Here is a 16,504-nt window from a genome sequence, read left to right as displayed (position 1 = left end):
GTTGAACGATGATGCACGGAGGGGACTGTAATTAATGCAATAAGCAAACGCAATGAGAGCCGTTGGCGAACTTTGCTGTAAAGACTGAACATTTCATACACATAAGGAAAAAAAAAAAAAAAAAGGCATAAGAAAAATAAAATAAAAAATGAGGCCAGCTATGGTGTCCTGGTAGTGTAGAGGTTACGAATTCGGCTGTTAATCTCACGGTTGACAGTTCAAAACTACCAGCTATTCTATGGGAGAAAGATGAGGCTTTCTGCTCCCATAAAGATTTATAGGAAACCCTGTACAGGGTCACTATGAGTCGGAACCAACTCCACGGCACATACCAACAACAACAACAATGGACTCCTGGTGTGGCTCTGTAGGGTAAGTACGGGACCACATAATGGCTTGAAGCACAAGGTTGGCGGTTGGCGTTGCACTGTGGATCAGCACTGGAATGCGAACCACAAGGTCACCAGTTCAAACCCACCTGTTGTTCCTGGGATACCTTATATTGGGTTGACATGAGATGGAAATAAGTCGATGGCACCTAACAACAACAACGGTAAACGAGTGACTACACTCACATACACACTGCATGGGCCTGTCCTCTGAAGAAGAATATGGCAATAAGACAGCAAAACCTCGGACATGTAAACTATACACACAGGTACTCCCGCTGTCCACCTGGCTGTCTGAGACACAGGGACACACAGAGGTTGTTCAGGGATTGTATTGTGAGAGACAAACCTCTATGGACAGGAGAAAAGCAGGAGCGGGCAGCGAAAATGTGGACCTGCAGTGAACCGATTTGAAGGCCTCGGGCACTGCAACAGTCCTCTAGTTGTTCCAGAAACAAGGCAGTCACGTGCACATCCTGCTAGCCAGCAGAGTCAGGGGCTCTGCACGCTCCTGGGAAGAGGTGTGCCACCGGGCAGCTCTGTTATCACCAACTGAGCCTGGTACAGAGCAGGGAACCAAGGCAACTGCTTGCCTCTGAGAACACACACAGCAGGATCGCTCCCTATCCCACTAAGGACCCCAGCACCAAGGCCTCTATCACAGGAGGTACCCTATCACAAGGTCGGCAGTTCAAACAACAGCTGCTCCCTGGAAACCCTACACAAGGTCACTATGGGCCAGAACCAACTTGATGGCACTCAGAACAACTGACAACAACAACATCATTACTAAGGAACCCAGGTGACACAGTGGTTAGGAACTGAGCCGCTCCCTAAAAGGCCAGCAGTTTGAACCCACCAGCCTCTCAGTGGCAGAGAGATGTGGCAGTCTGCTTCTGTATTGGTTCCAGCCTGGTGAGACCCGATGGGGCAGCTGCACCCTGTCCTATGGGTACTGGGAGCTGGAAGTGACTCACACAACATTGTTAGTATTTATTAAATGTAGAAAGGGGGGGAGGGGGGGGGAGAAGGAAAAGAAAGGTAACGGCTGCCCTTCCTGTATGGAATGGAGTCTGGGACAGACAGGGGACACCTGGAGTCACACTGCAGCTGTGTGTGACTTACTGACAGGGAGAACACAGAACAGCTTCCCACGAGAGGCCAGGTGGGGTCCTGGTGTGGCACTATGGGATAGGCACTGGACTGCTAACTGCAAGGTCAGGGGTTTAAGCCCATCTGCCGCTCCTCAGAAACCCTAGATGGGGTCACTGTGAGGCAGAACGGACTTGATGGCACTAACAACAAGAGATGGTGTTGGTGGTTGGTGGGTACGTGCAGTGGAGTCGGTTCCGACTCAGAGCGACCCTGTACAGGGTTTCTGAGGCTGTATATCTTTACAGGAGCAGGAAGCCTCATCTTTGTCTTGCGGAGTGGCTGGTAGTTTCGAACTGCTGTTGTTGAGGTTTGTATCCCGATTCGTAACCACTACGCTACCAGAGCTCCTTAAGGAGACATGGTCTGTGATTAACAAGGACACAGGGGCTGAATCCCTTCACTCAGTGTAATAGTAATTCCGTAAATCCAGGTGCAATGTCTAGAGCTTTAATAATTTTGGAAACATCTGGCTAGGCTACTTCAAGCAGCTGAAGAGACCCTTTGATTTTGGCTGGCTGTCCTGAGTGGCACCGATAGAAAACCGAAGGCACTTACTCCTTCTCCTTCAGCTCTGGCAAGTCCAATGACCAGTGCTCGTCACTGATGATTTTCTTTTCTTCTTCTTCCAGCTGCTTCTTGGTTTCTGAATCTAGGCCTCTTTGCATGAACTGTAAAAACAAAATGAAAGAACACTGCTGTCAGCACAACCAACTTTCCCAGTCTAAGGCGCTGCAGGGTAAGCCACGGGTTGCCAACCACACAGTCAGAGCTTCAAACCCATGACCTGCTCCTTGGAAACCCTAGACAGGGCGGCTTACAGGTTGGAATCAAACCCGCTTGACAGCAGCAGTTTCCGAAAACTCAAGCAGCTTTCTTCTTCCACCTGACCTCCCCCACTCTCCCAGGATTTATCTCCTAAGACTCCGGGAGGAACCGCACGATATTAAGCACTGGACTGCCAATCACACGGTCAGCAGTTCAAACCCACCAGTTGCTCTCTGGAAACATTGGACAGAGTCGCTATGAGTAGGAACGTCAGCAGTTCAAACCCACCAGTTGCTCTCTGGAAACATTGTATAGAGTCGTTATGAGTAGGAATGCCAGCAGTTCAAACCCACCAGTTGCTCTCTGGAAACATTGTACAGAGTCGCTACGAGTAGGAACGTCAGTGGTTCAAATCCACCAGTTGCTCCTTGGAAACGTTGTAGAGTCGCTATGAGTAGGAATGTCAGCAGTTCAAACCCACCAGTTGCTCTTTGGAAATGCACAGAGTCGCTATGAGTAGGAACGTCAGCAGTTCAAACCCACCAGCTGCTCTTTGGAAACGTTGTGCAGGGTCGCTATGAGTAGGAACCTACTTGACGGCATGTAACAGCAATCTACTGACTGAAGGCAGGGACATGTGATACAATAGCCCAACACTCCCGACACCAGCACACTGGAAGATGCCGGATAGAGCATGCCAAAACACATGAAGAACCCATTTCTCTAGCTCCTTTAGAAAACTTGAATTCTTTAACAGATAGATGGCACTTATCCTGACTTCAGGAAACAGGCAAACTAATAATGTGTTCAATCAAGACAGTGAAACTCAAGGGGACTGCCTTGCTTTTCCACAATTGATAGGGTGTCACCTTACCACGTTTCTATCGTCTGTTTTAGTGGGAAAATGTCCATTTCCTTCCCAGACAGGCTCCCGTCTTATACAAGTTCTGACTTTTGCAGGATTTACATATCCGCACAATGGCCTATGAAGGGCAAAGTCTAAAGATGGATGGGCTGGGAAAGAAAGGAAGGTGGTAGAATGGATGAGCAGACAGACAGGGAGAGGGAGAAAGCAAGAGGGGGCAGAAACCAGGTCATGATCAGGTGAGGGGACAGAGCAAGTCTGAGCTTGCAGAACGTCCTGTCTGGCTTGGAACCCACTGGCCTTTGCACCTGCCGAATCTGGGTGGGATGCCCCTTCTTGGCCCCTCCCACCTGGCCAGTGCCCAGTATTCTGCAGAGGTGGGTCCGACAGGGGCAAACCAGCCAGCACTCTCTTGATGCTCCCCCGGCACCCTCCCACCTTCCCATTTCTGGAGAAGGGGTCTCTGCTGGCAACTGTAGGGTAGGACCATTTCCACCTTTGGCTGCTGCGTGATGGCTGAGGCAAGGCCATCTGCAGGCCTGCTCCGCACTTCCGCCTCACCCCTGAGCTCGTCTGTTGCTTGCTCTCAGGGACAGGTAAGCAAACCGGAGCACAACCTCAGCAAATTATACAAAACCATCATGAGGAAAAGCAGGCACGAACCCCCAGGAGCTGCCGCTGTTAGGTGTGGGGTTCCACTGTGCTTCCACATATCCCCAAGTCTTCCTCCCCCACTCCAACTCTCCCAAAGGGAAACACAAGCCAGTTTTGGCAGAAGCGCTTTTTCACTGACCACTAAAGGGCTGACAAAAGCTGCAATGTAGCGAACCACCAAGGGTGTGTGGACGTGTATAGGGTCTCTATGAGTCGGTACCAACACAGTGGCACCTAACAACAACAACAACAATGTACATTTAGAAAGTTGGTGAGATGGATGTAGAATTATAAAATTTACAAATAATCTGCTAAACAGCAGTAGGCTACAGTTGCTTCTGCTAAATAATCCACGCCGTGTCATGGGATTTGTTTTTGCATTGCCTGACCATCATGCTTTTACATGTGCACTTATTACTAAGAAGTTGCTCTAATGGAGTCTTATATTATTATAGTTGATAAAATAATAATGATATTTTGCAGTTGCTGTGCATCTCTCTTTGTTCCCTGACTTCGTTTGCACAGGAAAATTAAAGGAAGAAATTGCTATTTAGTGCCTTTATACCTCTGCAGCATAAACCAGCAAGAAAGCACAAGTTCAGAGTTATCAATGAGCAGAAGCTAACACTGCCAGTGTCTGGATCTTACTTCCACCGAAGCACTGTCTACAGGGCAGTTAAAGCTAACCTTTAAAAGGAAGAAACACAACAAGTGATCCTGTTCCCCGTTGCTCCATCATTTCCCGTTGCTCTGAAGACAACACCCTTTAACCAGGCCTTCAATGGCCAGCTTGCTGTGGCTACCACGGCCCTCTTCCACAGCCCTACTATGATTTATGTGTGGTCGCTTCTTTTCCGTGTTATCCTCGGATATCTAACACGCCTTTCGCTCTGTTTAGGCCCCTAAGCTGCTCATCTTCTGATCACCCTTCAGTCTCTACTTCAGGGAAGTTCAATGATGTTCCCCCGGCTGTGGCTTCACAGTGTTCCTTCCTAATTGCTCATTGCCGGGTCTGCATTCAGCCTCCGCCCGCTCGCTTCACTCACTATCCGGCTCCCGGCGCCTCGCGCGGAGTGAATGAATGAACTCGACAGCTGAGGTTTCTCCAGGGCCTCGACCGCACCCTCCCCGGGACACCCGTCGCCTGACCCATGTCTGGAGGACCTGATGTCCCGACCGTCCGACCCGCCCCGAGTCCCGCACCTTCATGCGCAGCAGGTTCTTGGATAACTTCGGCCTATGCTCGGCAGCCATGGCGCTCCCTGCCCGGCGCCTCGTTAAGGACGTCCGCCCTGCCGCGCATGCGTGCTGCTGCGTGGTCGCGGCGTCTGACGAAACGCCTGGCGCCAGCCCGTGGCTCCGCCCCCTTGTCTGCCAGTCTAGCGCCTCCCGCGTCACAGCTGGCCTCTCTGGAAGCGCTTGTCTCCTGAGGAAGCGCCAGCGAAGCATGGTGGCCGCCGACGCGCGGGTGACAGCGTCTTAACTCTCGTGGGGGAGACCTGACGTCGAAGGAGGCCCGAGAGAGAGCCTGGCCGCCGCTGAGGCCCCCACACGCGAGTGAAGGGTGCGTCCCTCCGGGCCCCGTACCCCCGTTTTTTTAACCCGCATCGTGGGCTCACTGTTTTCCGGACCCGGTTCTCTCTCTTAGTCCATTCTTGACAGCTACCCTAACCTGGTGCAGTGGGGTAAACTGAGGGAGCGAGGTGGGAGTGAACGCGGGCAGTCTGACTTCAGAATAGCTCTTAACCACATTGCACACAAATCAGATGAAAAACAGTATTAATTCACCCCTTAAAACTGTTGCCTGTCTGCCCGAAGGGGCCCTTTACTCCACAGCAATAGCCAGAGCTTGGGAGGGAGCTCGTTTACTGAGCCTCCGAAGAGCGGGCTTTCAGCTAAAGAACCCTTACAACGTGGAAACGGGCTGGTTTATCATGCGAAGGAAGGGGTGCTGCCATTGTTCATGGAAAGATGGAGGTTGATCTCCCTCTCCCCTCCCCCAACTGCGCCATGGAAGAAAGGGCTGGCAAACTCCTTTCATAAAGTTACCCAAGTCAGATCCGCTGCCATTGACGGTGATCCCACAGGACAGAGTAGACCTGCCTTGTAGGGTTTCTGTGACGAAATATTTACAGAAGGAAGACCATGGAAGAATTGATGCATTTCAGTTATGGTGTTGGAGGAGACTATTGAAAGTGCCATAGAGTGTCAGAAGAACCAACAGATCTGTGTTGGAAGAAATGCAGCCAGGGTGCTCCTTGGAGGCCAAGATGGCCAGACTCCCGACCAGTTGTCAGGAGGGACCAGTCCCTGGAGAAGGACATCATGTTTGGTAAAGTGGAGGGTCAGCAAAAAGAGGAAGACCCCCGACGAGATGGACTGGGCACAGTGGCGGCAGCAGTGGGCTTGAGTGTAACAACAGTTGTGAGATCGGGGCAGGACTGGGCAGTGTTTCTTAGGGCATAGGGTCGTGATGAGTTGGTACTGACCCAGTGGCACCTAGGAACAACAACAACAAAAACATATACTGAAGTACGTTGCCAAATCTTTCTCCCAAGGAGTGGATGGTGAGTTTGAACCATTAACCTTGTGGTTGGCGGCCCATTGCTCACCCTGCAGTGCCACTAGGGTTTCTTATGTTGTTGTTAAAGTGCCGTCACATCAGCCCAACTCAACAGTGACCCTGTATAGGGTTTCTGAGTATTAGCTGGTGAGTTTGAACTGCCGACTCTGCCATGTGGAATGATCCTATAAACCCCAAACTGCCCCACCGTGTGGAGTCGGTTTTAACTCATATAGGATTTTTGAGGCTGCAGATATTTATCGGAACACACAATCTCCTCTCTCACATGGGTTTGAACCACCAAACTTGGGGTTAGCAGCCCAGTACCTAACCCACTGCACCACCAGGGCTCCTTCCATAACAATGTCAGAGTTTGACTCTCTGTTTTAAGGTCGCTGTGGGTTGGAATCAGTTCTCTTGGCGCCTAGCAACAACAGTCAGAAACCCAACCCAACCCGCTGCCATCATGTTGATTCAGACTGAGCAACTGTCAATCTTCAAGACTGCAGATCTTCATGGGAGCAGACAGCCTCATCATTCTACCATGAGCGGCTGCTGGGTTTGAACCTCTGACCTTGAGATTAGCAGCCCAAAGCTTTAATTCACTGTGCTACCATGGCTGCTTTGGGAAAGGGAAAGCCTCCCCTAAAGATCTGACATTTAAGCTGAGATCTGAAAGGGGAACAATTAGGCTGGGGAAAGGCCTTGCAATCCTAAATAATTGTGGTAGAAGATCCTGAAGCCAAACCAAAATTAAACCAGTTGTCTCTGAGTTGACGTAGACACATGGCAACTCCATGTGTTGGAGAGTAGAACTGCGTTTTATAGGGTTTTCAACTGACCACTTGAAAGCAGGTTGTCAGGCCTGTTCTAAGGTACCTCTGAGTGGATTTGAACTGTCAACCTTTTGGCTATAGTTTGCTTAATAGCTTGTGCCGCTCAGGAACTGTTGCCCTGAGACCAAGAGGGGCTTATTGAGCCCACTGTTGTTAAGTGCCATCGAGTCAGTTCCAACTCATAGTGACCCTGGATGGGATTTTCAAGGAGTGGCTGGTGGGTTTGAACCACTGACCTTATGGTTAACAGTCCAATTCTTATCCTACAGTACCACACCAGGACCCTTATTAAGGGCATGGAATGGAGAAAAGAGGTTGTGTACAGGGAAGGGGAATGCCACAGAACATGGGATTGGAAAGAAACACAGGCGCTGGATTAGGCAGGGCCTTGGAGGTTCTGCTCAGGATTTTGAATGAAAAGCTTTGGGAGTAGAAGTGAAGAAGTGACTGAGTGTAGTATACAGTCTGCACCCTGGATAGTAGGTGAGTCTTAACTAGACCTTAAAGGATGAGCAAGTATCTTGTCAGCTTCAAAGGAGGAAGATGGCATCAACAGAAGAACTGTGTGAACCAGCTAAGGCCTATGTGTATCTGTCTTCCTGCACACTGGATCCCGATTCGTTTCCCTAAAACACTGATTTCATTGTATCACTCATCTGCTCCAGAATTTAGAATAGATTATTTCTGACAGATAAAGGTGAGGCTCTTCAACCTGCCATTCAAAATTCTATGTTGTATCTGACAGTGAAAATACTTATAGTTGCCCCAAAGTGTCTTTTCACTCATCAAAATGTAATAAATGAGAAGTGACTTAAGAGTAATTGTGTACTAGCCTTTAAATTAAATTCCCTGACAGAGAAGATACCTCCTTGATCTCTCTCTCACTGAATTGTAGAACAGAAAGCATGGGTCACATACTCCATAATGCGTTAACCTTCATTAGTTACACAGCCAGGGAAGCAGCGTTTGAAGGGAAGAAATATTTCTAATCAGTCTTCACAGAATTCTCTGCCCTTTCATAATGGAAAGTGTTGGATGTGTGAAAGGTTCCAGTGCCTGCCAACTATTGGATCCATCAGGATGACATTTCTCAACTCTCTTCACTCTCACAGCAGATTCCACCTGATGCGGCAGCCACCAGCCACGTGTGGCTCCTGAGCACTTGAAATGGGGCTGAGGAACTGAATTTAATTTTTGTTAATTTAAATGTTTTACAACTGTGTAAAGTATGGAAGGACTTTCACTTTAACCATTGAATATGTATCATCTGAAAGTGTAAACTACATACCCTATTTGAAAGACGTAGAGTGAAACACAGTGTAAACACTCTTTAGTGTTTTTTTTGTATTGATTATATGGTGAATAACAATGGCCTGGAATGCTGGTTTAAATAAAACAGTCTTAAAAAGCAATTTTACTGATTTCTTTTTTTAATGTTTTATTGTGAATTATATGATAGTTTACATGGGGGAACTTTAGTTTTACATTCATTCCATCATATATCATCTCACTGCCATGGTTCCAGTCCCCTCCATGCATCATCAACCACCCAAAGGGTATATCCCAGAAACCCACCTCCTACACTTCCCCCTCCTCCCCCCAGTTTTCGGCCCACAGTCCCTTTCCCTCTCTGGGTCCAAAGTCCCCAGTCGCTTCATCACTCCATGTCATCATCACTGTCTCCATCTCAGGCATCTCTGTTTCTCTTGGAGGGTCCCGCCCTCGGCTCTTCTCTGTTGATGGTCCCAGAGGCCTCCGCTCCTATCCTGGAGAATTAATCACTCCCTTCCTTGTTACAAAATTTCTACCTTTGCATTTCCAACCCTCATAGTCTGTCCTGATAAGCATTATTCGCTACAGTATCACGAGTTACCCATCTGTATCTCCTTTCATCAGCTCCGCCCAGGCAGATTGAATAGTACCTACTGGAGCTTCTGCCTTCTGCCATGCTCCCTAGCACCAGGTTCCCTCTTGAAATCTTGTAAGCCAGTCACTTCTTGCCTTTGTAGTCCCCCCTCCCCATTTGAGTATCCAATGTCCAAGCTGCCCTTCTCCGTCCACTCTGTGTGTGTGTGTGTGGGGTGTGTGAATGTTTCTTGCTGTGAGGATTTGTTCCCTCTTATGAGTCACTGCTCCATAGGTATAGGTCAATTTCATCAGACTGTATTACTGATTTCTTTTTACTTATTTTAATATAGCTGCTAGAAAATTGAGAATTACATGTGGGGCTTTCTCACAAATTGTTTCTTTTTTTTTTTTTTTGACAGCATTGATTTAAGGGTTGTAACAATTACCCTTGCCTTTCCAGTGCAGAGTAGAGTAGGAGAGGAATGCTTCTTCACGAGACTACAAAATTGGTGTGTTTAGCTAGTACTTTTTATCGTCTCTTTTTTATGCCAGAAACCAACAGTGGCTTGTTAAATAAAAAAAGAACTTATTAGAAGAATGCTAGGTGACTCATGAGTTGATGAGAAGGTTTGAGAACAAGGCCAACCGAAAGGTTTGAGGTTTGAATCCCCCAGAGGAGCATCAGAAGAAAAGCCCGGCGATCTCTGTGGGGTTGCCGTGAGTTGGAATAGGCTTGATGGTAACTGGGAACTTGAACTTGACCCATCTGACTAGTAGTGCAGCTGAGCTCCATAGTGTTTTCAGTGGCTGATTTTTCATATGTAGATCACCAGGCCTTTGTTTCAAGGTGCCTTTTCGTCTTCAACCTTTCAGGTAGCAGCCTAATGTACTAATTGTACCACCCAGGGACTCTTCCCTGCTCTTAGGACAGTTCCATTTTCAAAGTCCTAGGGATAGTTGAGTTTTAACTAAGGGAGGGCAAAATCTGATTTATAGTACCAGCAAGACTGCACCCAGTGGGGGCAAGAGAATTCCTTAAAGATGAATTGGATGCAGTTACTCAGAGAAGAAATAGTCGTTAACAGCTGAAATAGCAACACCAATGACAAATATCTTTTTAAGGCAGGAAGCGGGAGAGTTCTACTGAGGTAGTTCCAGGATACAAGAGTATCAGTTGTGAAACTTGGGTCCTACATCGAACCTGTCATTAGGGAAGTATGTACTGGCTGCCTGTTATATGCAGATTGTGACTTTAGGTCATCCAATCAGAAAATCTAAGTAATGTCATAATTCCTTCTACATTCAGCCATTTACCAAGTCCTGTCAGTTGCTTGTTCTTGGGTATCTTGGTTAAATAGAACATCAGTACTGTGCATGGGCCAGTAACCTGACATTTGCCTCCAAACACAGAGTGTACTGTGAGACCGAAAAAAGAAGCAGACAGCTGTAGGGTGGTGGCAAAGGAATTCACTTGGGGGGACTTACATTTGCGTTAGGTTTTAGGTGATAGCAGGGTCAGTTTCAGTTCTTCATGTTCCCAACTGGAAGGCAGGGGTTTTATAGCTGTGCAGAGTAAAAGTGACTACGTGCCAGAACTTGAGACTTAAAAAAACCATCACAGCAGAAATTACACAAGTGTGACTTAGCAAATGGAAGTGAGCTAGCAGACAGCACGGGGTGGCCATGTTAGACTTTGCAAAGTCTGTTTCCCCTTCATGCTTGAAGTTGCTATCCAGGATATTCAGTTACATAGTTTCTAAGCTCCAGTCCTTGGGTATGACAGAATGACCAGGGGAAATGAAAACAAGAAAAATAAGTTTCAGCTTCTCTTCCCTGAGTCTGGTGACCAGCTGGCACATGGAAACCACCAGGCTAGATGAGCCACCTAATTGTACATACACCAAATTGTGTCAGTTTTGGTCAGCATTCAGGTCTGTTTCCTAGTAAGCTTTCTTTTGTTACTGTGCTCCATCCATTTCTTTTACCCATTGCTACAAGCCTATGCCTGAAGTTATGGAGAAATTGTACAGCTTTATGGCAACCATAAGCTTGTTTTCCCTGCCTGATGTTTTCAATTTTAAACACTGAATGGTTTAAAATTAAGAAAGGTGTGCAATAGGGTTGCATACTTTCACCATACTTATTCAACGTGTATGCTGAGCAAATAATCCGAGAAGCTGGATTTTATGAAGAAAAATGTGGCATCAGGATTGGAGGAAGACTCATTAACAACCTGTGATATGCAGATGATACAACCTTGCTTGCTGAAACTGAAGAGGACTTAAAACGTTTACACATAGGGGGTATTGTTACACATATGCTCTTTGGTCTTCATCAAACATTTACTGATGAAGATCAAAGAGCATAGCCTTCCATATGGATTGCATCTCAATGTAAAGAAAACAAAAATCCTCACCATTGGACCAATAAACAACATTCTTATCAACAGAGAAAAGACTGAAGTTCTCAAAGACTTCATTCTTCTTGGATCAACTATCAACACTCATGGAAACAGCAGTCAAGAACTCAAATGACGTATTGCATTAGGCAAATCTGCTGCACAAGACCCTTTTAAAGTGTTGAGCAAAAATGTCAGCTTGAAGAGTAAGGTACGCCTGACCCAAGCTTTGGTATTTTCAGTAACCTCATATGCATGTGAAAGCTGGACGGTGAATAAGGAAGACCGTAGAAGAATTGATGCATTTGAGTTATGGTGTTGGGGGCGAATGTTAAAAGTGCCATGTGCTGCCAAAACAACCACCATATCCGTGTTGGAAGAAGTGCAGCCAGAATGATCTTTGTTGGCTAAGATGGCCAAGCTTCGTCTCATACTTGGGACATATTGTCAGGAGGGACCAGTTGCTGGAGAAGGATATCATGTTTGGTAAAGTGGAGGGTCAGAGAAAAAGAGGAAGACCCCCAACAAGATGGAATGGCCAAGTGGCAGCACTGATGGGCTCAATCTTGGCAACAATAGTGAAGTTGGCCCATGGTTGGGCAGTGTTTCGTTCTGCTGTGCATAGGTCGCTGTGAGTCGGTGCTGACTCGATGGCACCTAACAACAACAATAATGTTTTTGAGCATCTCTTATATTCTTGACACTTTGTTCACTGCAGGGGAGACAAGTATCCAGGCCCTGCTTGTCTGTGCTGTCAGTGATCAGAGCTATGGCAAGTAGCCTAATCAATCTGAGGAGTGTGGAGAGCCTTCCATTAGGAAGTGACGTCTAAGCTGAGGCCCCAAGATGACCTGAGTTTGTCAGACAGGAAAGGGGACAGTTATGGAGTGGTTCCAGCTGGTGGAAAGGCATTTGAATACCCCCTATGTGTAAGTGATGCAACCAGAGAAGTAAACTAGGACCAGACCCCAAAGGTCACGTGAAGAGTCAGGATTTATCCCAGGGCAACCGGGAAACTAGTTAACTCTCTCCTGATCTAGACAAAACAAAGGCACCATTTAAAATTGTACACTGAAAACTCGTGTTTTCATGGATGCTTTGTATCATAGGGAAGCACATGCACAGATACAGCCTATTTATGGTTATAGTGGGAAGAATTGTCATTCTTGAGATCGCCTTAGCTGAGAGCAGAGATGGTCAATAGGCAGGAAGATCAAAACTGAAGGGAACGAGAAAGTCTGCCCCTTAATATTTCTCTCCCCCAATTTCTTTTAATTTCCTATTTTCCTGAGCTCATCCAATCATGTACAAGATAAAATCCAAACCCAGGCTGGCAGTCAGGTCTTCCTACATCTGTCTCCTGCCTACTCTCTCAATGTTCAGTCCTTTCCTGTATGATGTACTGTACTCTCCCGGTTAGCTCTCTAAACATTCCAGCTTGGCCCTCCATTTCAATCTTCACATGGCCTTCTGTTTATGGAGTGCTGCTTTTAAATCCTACTAATCTTTCAGAGCCCAATTCAAATTTCACCTTCCAGTGACATCAACTGAAAATGATGATTCCCTTTTTTTCTGAATGCCAACAGGGCCGCTTGGCAGCTTGAACATTTAATTACACACTCCTTTTTCTGTTAACTAGCACAATTGCAGGTTCAGGAAGGGCAGGTTCTGAGTTTTATACTAACTTGAGCCACAGCCGCAAGCACAGTTCTTAATACACGCAATAAATATTTATTGAATACACTGCTCTTTAATATGGGTGACACAGTATCTTCTAAAATTATACACATCCTTTAATAACTTACAAGTCCCAGAATACCCGGCAGTTTCTATCCAGCTGAGTTGATAGTTAAAAAAAGTAAATCATTTTACTAAAGGAAAAAATAGCAGAATTGAAAGGCCAAGAGTGTGGTAATGAAACCAGCTTCATTTTCCTGTACTAATTCTGTTCAATGGATGTCTGGTGTGGCCTGTAGAATCAGCACTGAACTGTGAACCACAAGGTCGGCAGTTCAAGCCCATCAACTGCTCCTTGGAAACCTTATAGAGGGTTGCTATGAGTCACAACAACAACAACAATTCTATTCAAAATGTTATATTCAGTTATAAGAGATAGGGCATCTTTGGATTTCATGTCAGTGAAAGTGCTAGTTATGTGCCATCTGAGTCTGTAAATCTTTATGGGAGCAGAAAGCCTCATCTTTCTCTTACAGAGTGATTGGTAGATTTGCACTGCTAACCTTGTGGTTAGCATCTCGTAACCCACTATGTTATCAAGGCTTCTTAAAGAAATATAATTATACAAATCAAGCCAGAGCATAGGAGACTTCTTTTCCCCAAGGCAAAGGACAATTTGTGTGTTTACTAAGATGAGCACTAGAAAGATACTATTATATCGGGAACTGGCGACAGTCAACACCTAGAACAAGTTGTTGTTGTTGTTGTCAGGTGCCATCGAGCCGGAACCGACTCATAGCGACCCCATGCACAGCACAACGAAACAATGTTCGATCCTGGGCCAGCCTCACTACCTCTGACACACTTGACGCCATCAATGATGCCACCTGGCCGATCCATCTCGTTGGGGTCTTATATCTAAAAAAATAGAGATGGAGCTATAGAAGTCAGAGCTAGCAGAATTTTGAGGAGGAGGCTGCTGGGACTTAAACCATGCCAAGGGCAGTGCCTCCCTCTGTTAGTGCCTCACTTCCTACCACTTTACCATCACACACCCAAAATGCCCATTATGTGTCATAGAATGACAACATTTGTATTTATTATTTGAGGTAAATCAAAGGGCATTTTGCCTTTTGGAGAAATTTTTCCTGTAACGACTTTAAAATGAAAACAAACAAACCACTCTTAGATTGCTACCTGTATTCCAAGAGTATGGTAGAAAGATCAATGGTAAGCACATTCAACTCTGCACATGTGCCAGATGACACAGGTTGATGAGCGTGAATTCTCAATCCCAAGGCTCTTTCAGACTATTTTCTTCCCTTGGTGTTCTTACAGCAATCTGTTGAAAATTCCTGGCCTAGAGGGCCTGGACCAGACAGGGCAGGGGGTTTGAGACATGTCAGTAGTTAAAAGAAAAATCTCAAGGTCATCTCTTGGAAGCCCTGAAAGATATAAAAGGAGAAAGGGACTGTCGTGATAAAGAGGAAAAGCACCAGATGTCTCGATTCCTTTGGTCAAAAGCATACAGACATCTCTTTATTGTGTTTGAAAATTCCAATATATTACAAAAATATTATGTTTCATTGTAATAAGGGCAAAAAATGTCAAGTGCTGTCCAGTGGATGCTGATTCATAGCGACCCTATACAGAGTTTCTGAGGAGTGGCTGGTGGGTTTAGACCGCCAACCTTACAGTTAGTTAGCTCTCCTGTGCGTACCCTACAGCACCATACCAGATATTTAGATTCCTTTGTTCAGAAGAAAATAAACATATACCTCTTTATTGTATTTGAAAATTACAATATATCATAAATGTAATATATTTCATTGTAACCATGGCAAAAAAAAAAAAAATGTAGATGTGTACAAAGTAGAATAAAAGTCTTTACTTCCCCAATCCTATCCCTCAGAGCCAACCCTTGTTAAATCCTTGACTATTGGTGTGGTGCTATGGGCTAATGCGTCAGACTGCAAAGTCATTTGAACTGCAGGGTTGGTGGTTCAAGCTCACCAGCTGTTCTTTGGAAACCCTATATGGGGTCGCTATGGGTTGGAATTGACTCGATGACACTTAAGAGCATAAATACTTGTGATGGAAGAATAATTGTTAAATAAACTTACATCTATTGTATTGTATTTTTTAAAAAACCAAACAAACGTGTTTTTGACAGCAGGCATTGCATAGTGTTTCCATCTCTGGTATTCAAATGTGCCTGGAGATGTTTGTCATTCTTTTCCGTGTAGTCGGGAGGTTTGGCCATTACTTAGGATTGCCATTGGGTGGCAGCATATATTACAATCTCTCAAGAAGTGAATTCATCCTCATCTTCGGGTTCTGTGAAATCCAAATGACAGCTTTTCACAGATGTTTTCAAATGTAGCATTGAATGAATTTTTCCTCTTGTTCCTAACAAGCATACACACATGAGTGTGCAAAGGAAATGTCCAGTGACCACATGCCTGGGAGAAAATTCTTTCTTGCATTGAGCCATTTCACTGCTGCCCAGGAACTCTCAGCAGCTCCAGAGCCACCGGACCCTCTGAACTTTGAGAAGATCCAGTGAGATAACATAAACACCTCATCAAATGTGCAGATGTGAAGGATGGCTGTGTTTACAGAGCAGGTAGGGGCTGCTTTTATAGCCACTTTTCTGGGCAGGGTTCGTTTTTAAGTGGAGTAATCTGTATGCACTAAGAGCCATAAACCCAGCCCTGTACAAATGATTGCATATCTTTATCTTGTTTAAATCCAGTTAAACTCAGGGAGCCCTGGCAGCGGAGTGGATTACGAGCTGGGCTGTTAACTGGAAGGTCAGCAGTTTGGATCTACCGGTTGTTCCTTAGGAGAAAGATGAAGCTTTCAGTTCCCATAAAGATTTACAGTCTCGGAAACCCTATGCAGGGTTTCTATGAGTCAGAAACGACTTGATGGGACACAGCCATCGCTACCACTACATAACTCAAATCTCAGATCCCATCATTCTGTGAGCTGGCGGAACACATATCTAAATTGTCATTGATGCCCTTCTGTGCCAACACTGTCCAAAAGTTTGGGATCTTACATGTGCCAAAGCATAAGGGAGGTCCCTCTGCTCACTGATGATTGGGTTTCATTGGATAATATGGAGATGCCTGCTTTCTAACCAAGGTGGTCTTTTTCACATTTGGCTTCTCTGCTGCTTCTGTGCTAAGTTTGGTGCTCAGGAATCTCTGAAAGGACAAGAGGCCAGCGTCCACCCTTTGCATGATCTACACAAACTTTTTAGTGTGAAAACCTTTTCTTGACTTTTCACAACATATATCTTATATGATACATGTTCTTTTTTTTTTTTTTAAAGGTTTTTATTGTGGA

General features: G+C 45.8%; 1 protein-coding gene across 1 annotated transcript in view; it reads right to left on the bottom strand.

Moving 5' to 3' along the window:
• Nucleotides 1–5,082, bottom strand: part of MPHOSPH6 (M-phase phosphoprotein 6) — a gene marked incomplete at its 3' end in the record, with an annotated part of 9,608 nt that extends 4,526 nt beyond the window's left edge. Inside the window, exons 1-2 of the mRNA XM_006860136.1 lie at nucleotides 5,032–5,082; nucleotides 2,100–2,212 (exon numbers count right to left, since the gene is read on the bottom strand). Coding sequence (XP_006860198.1) covers nucleotides 2,100–2,212; nucleotides 5,032–5,082 — 164 coding nt within the window. The remainder of the gene's footprint in view (nucleotides 1–2,099; nucleotides 2,213–5,031) is intronic.
• Between the last annotated feature and the right edge of the window lie 11,422 nt (nucleotides 5,083–16,504).

Source organism: Chrysochloris asiatica, unplaced genomic scaffold (assembly GCF_000296735.1).
Source record: "Chrysochloris asiatica unplaced genomic scaffold, ChrAsi1.0 scaffold00037, whole genome shotgun sequence".
NCBI classification, from domain to species: Eukaryota; Metazoa; Chordata; class Mammalia; order Afrosoricida; family Chrysochloridae; genus Chrysochloris; species Chrysochloris asiatica.
The sequence above is the reverse complement of the archived record's forward strand: the minus strand, read 5'-3'. Positions and strand labels throughout refer to the sequence as shown.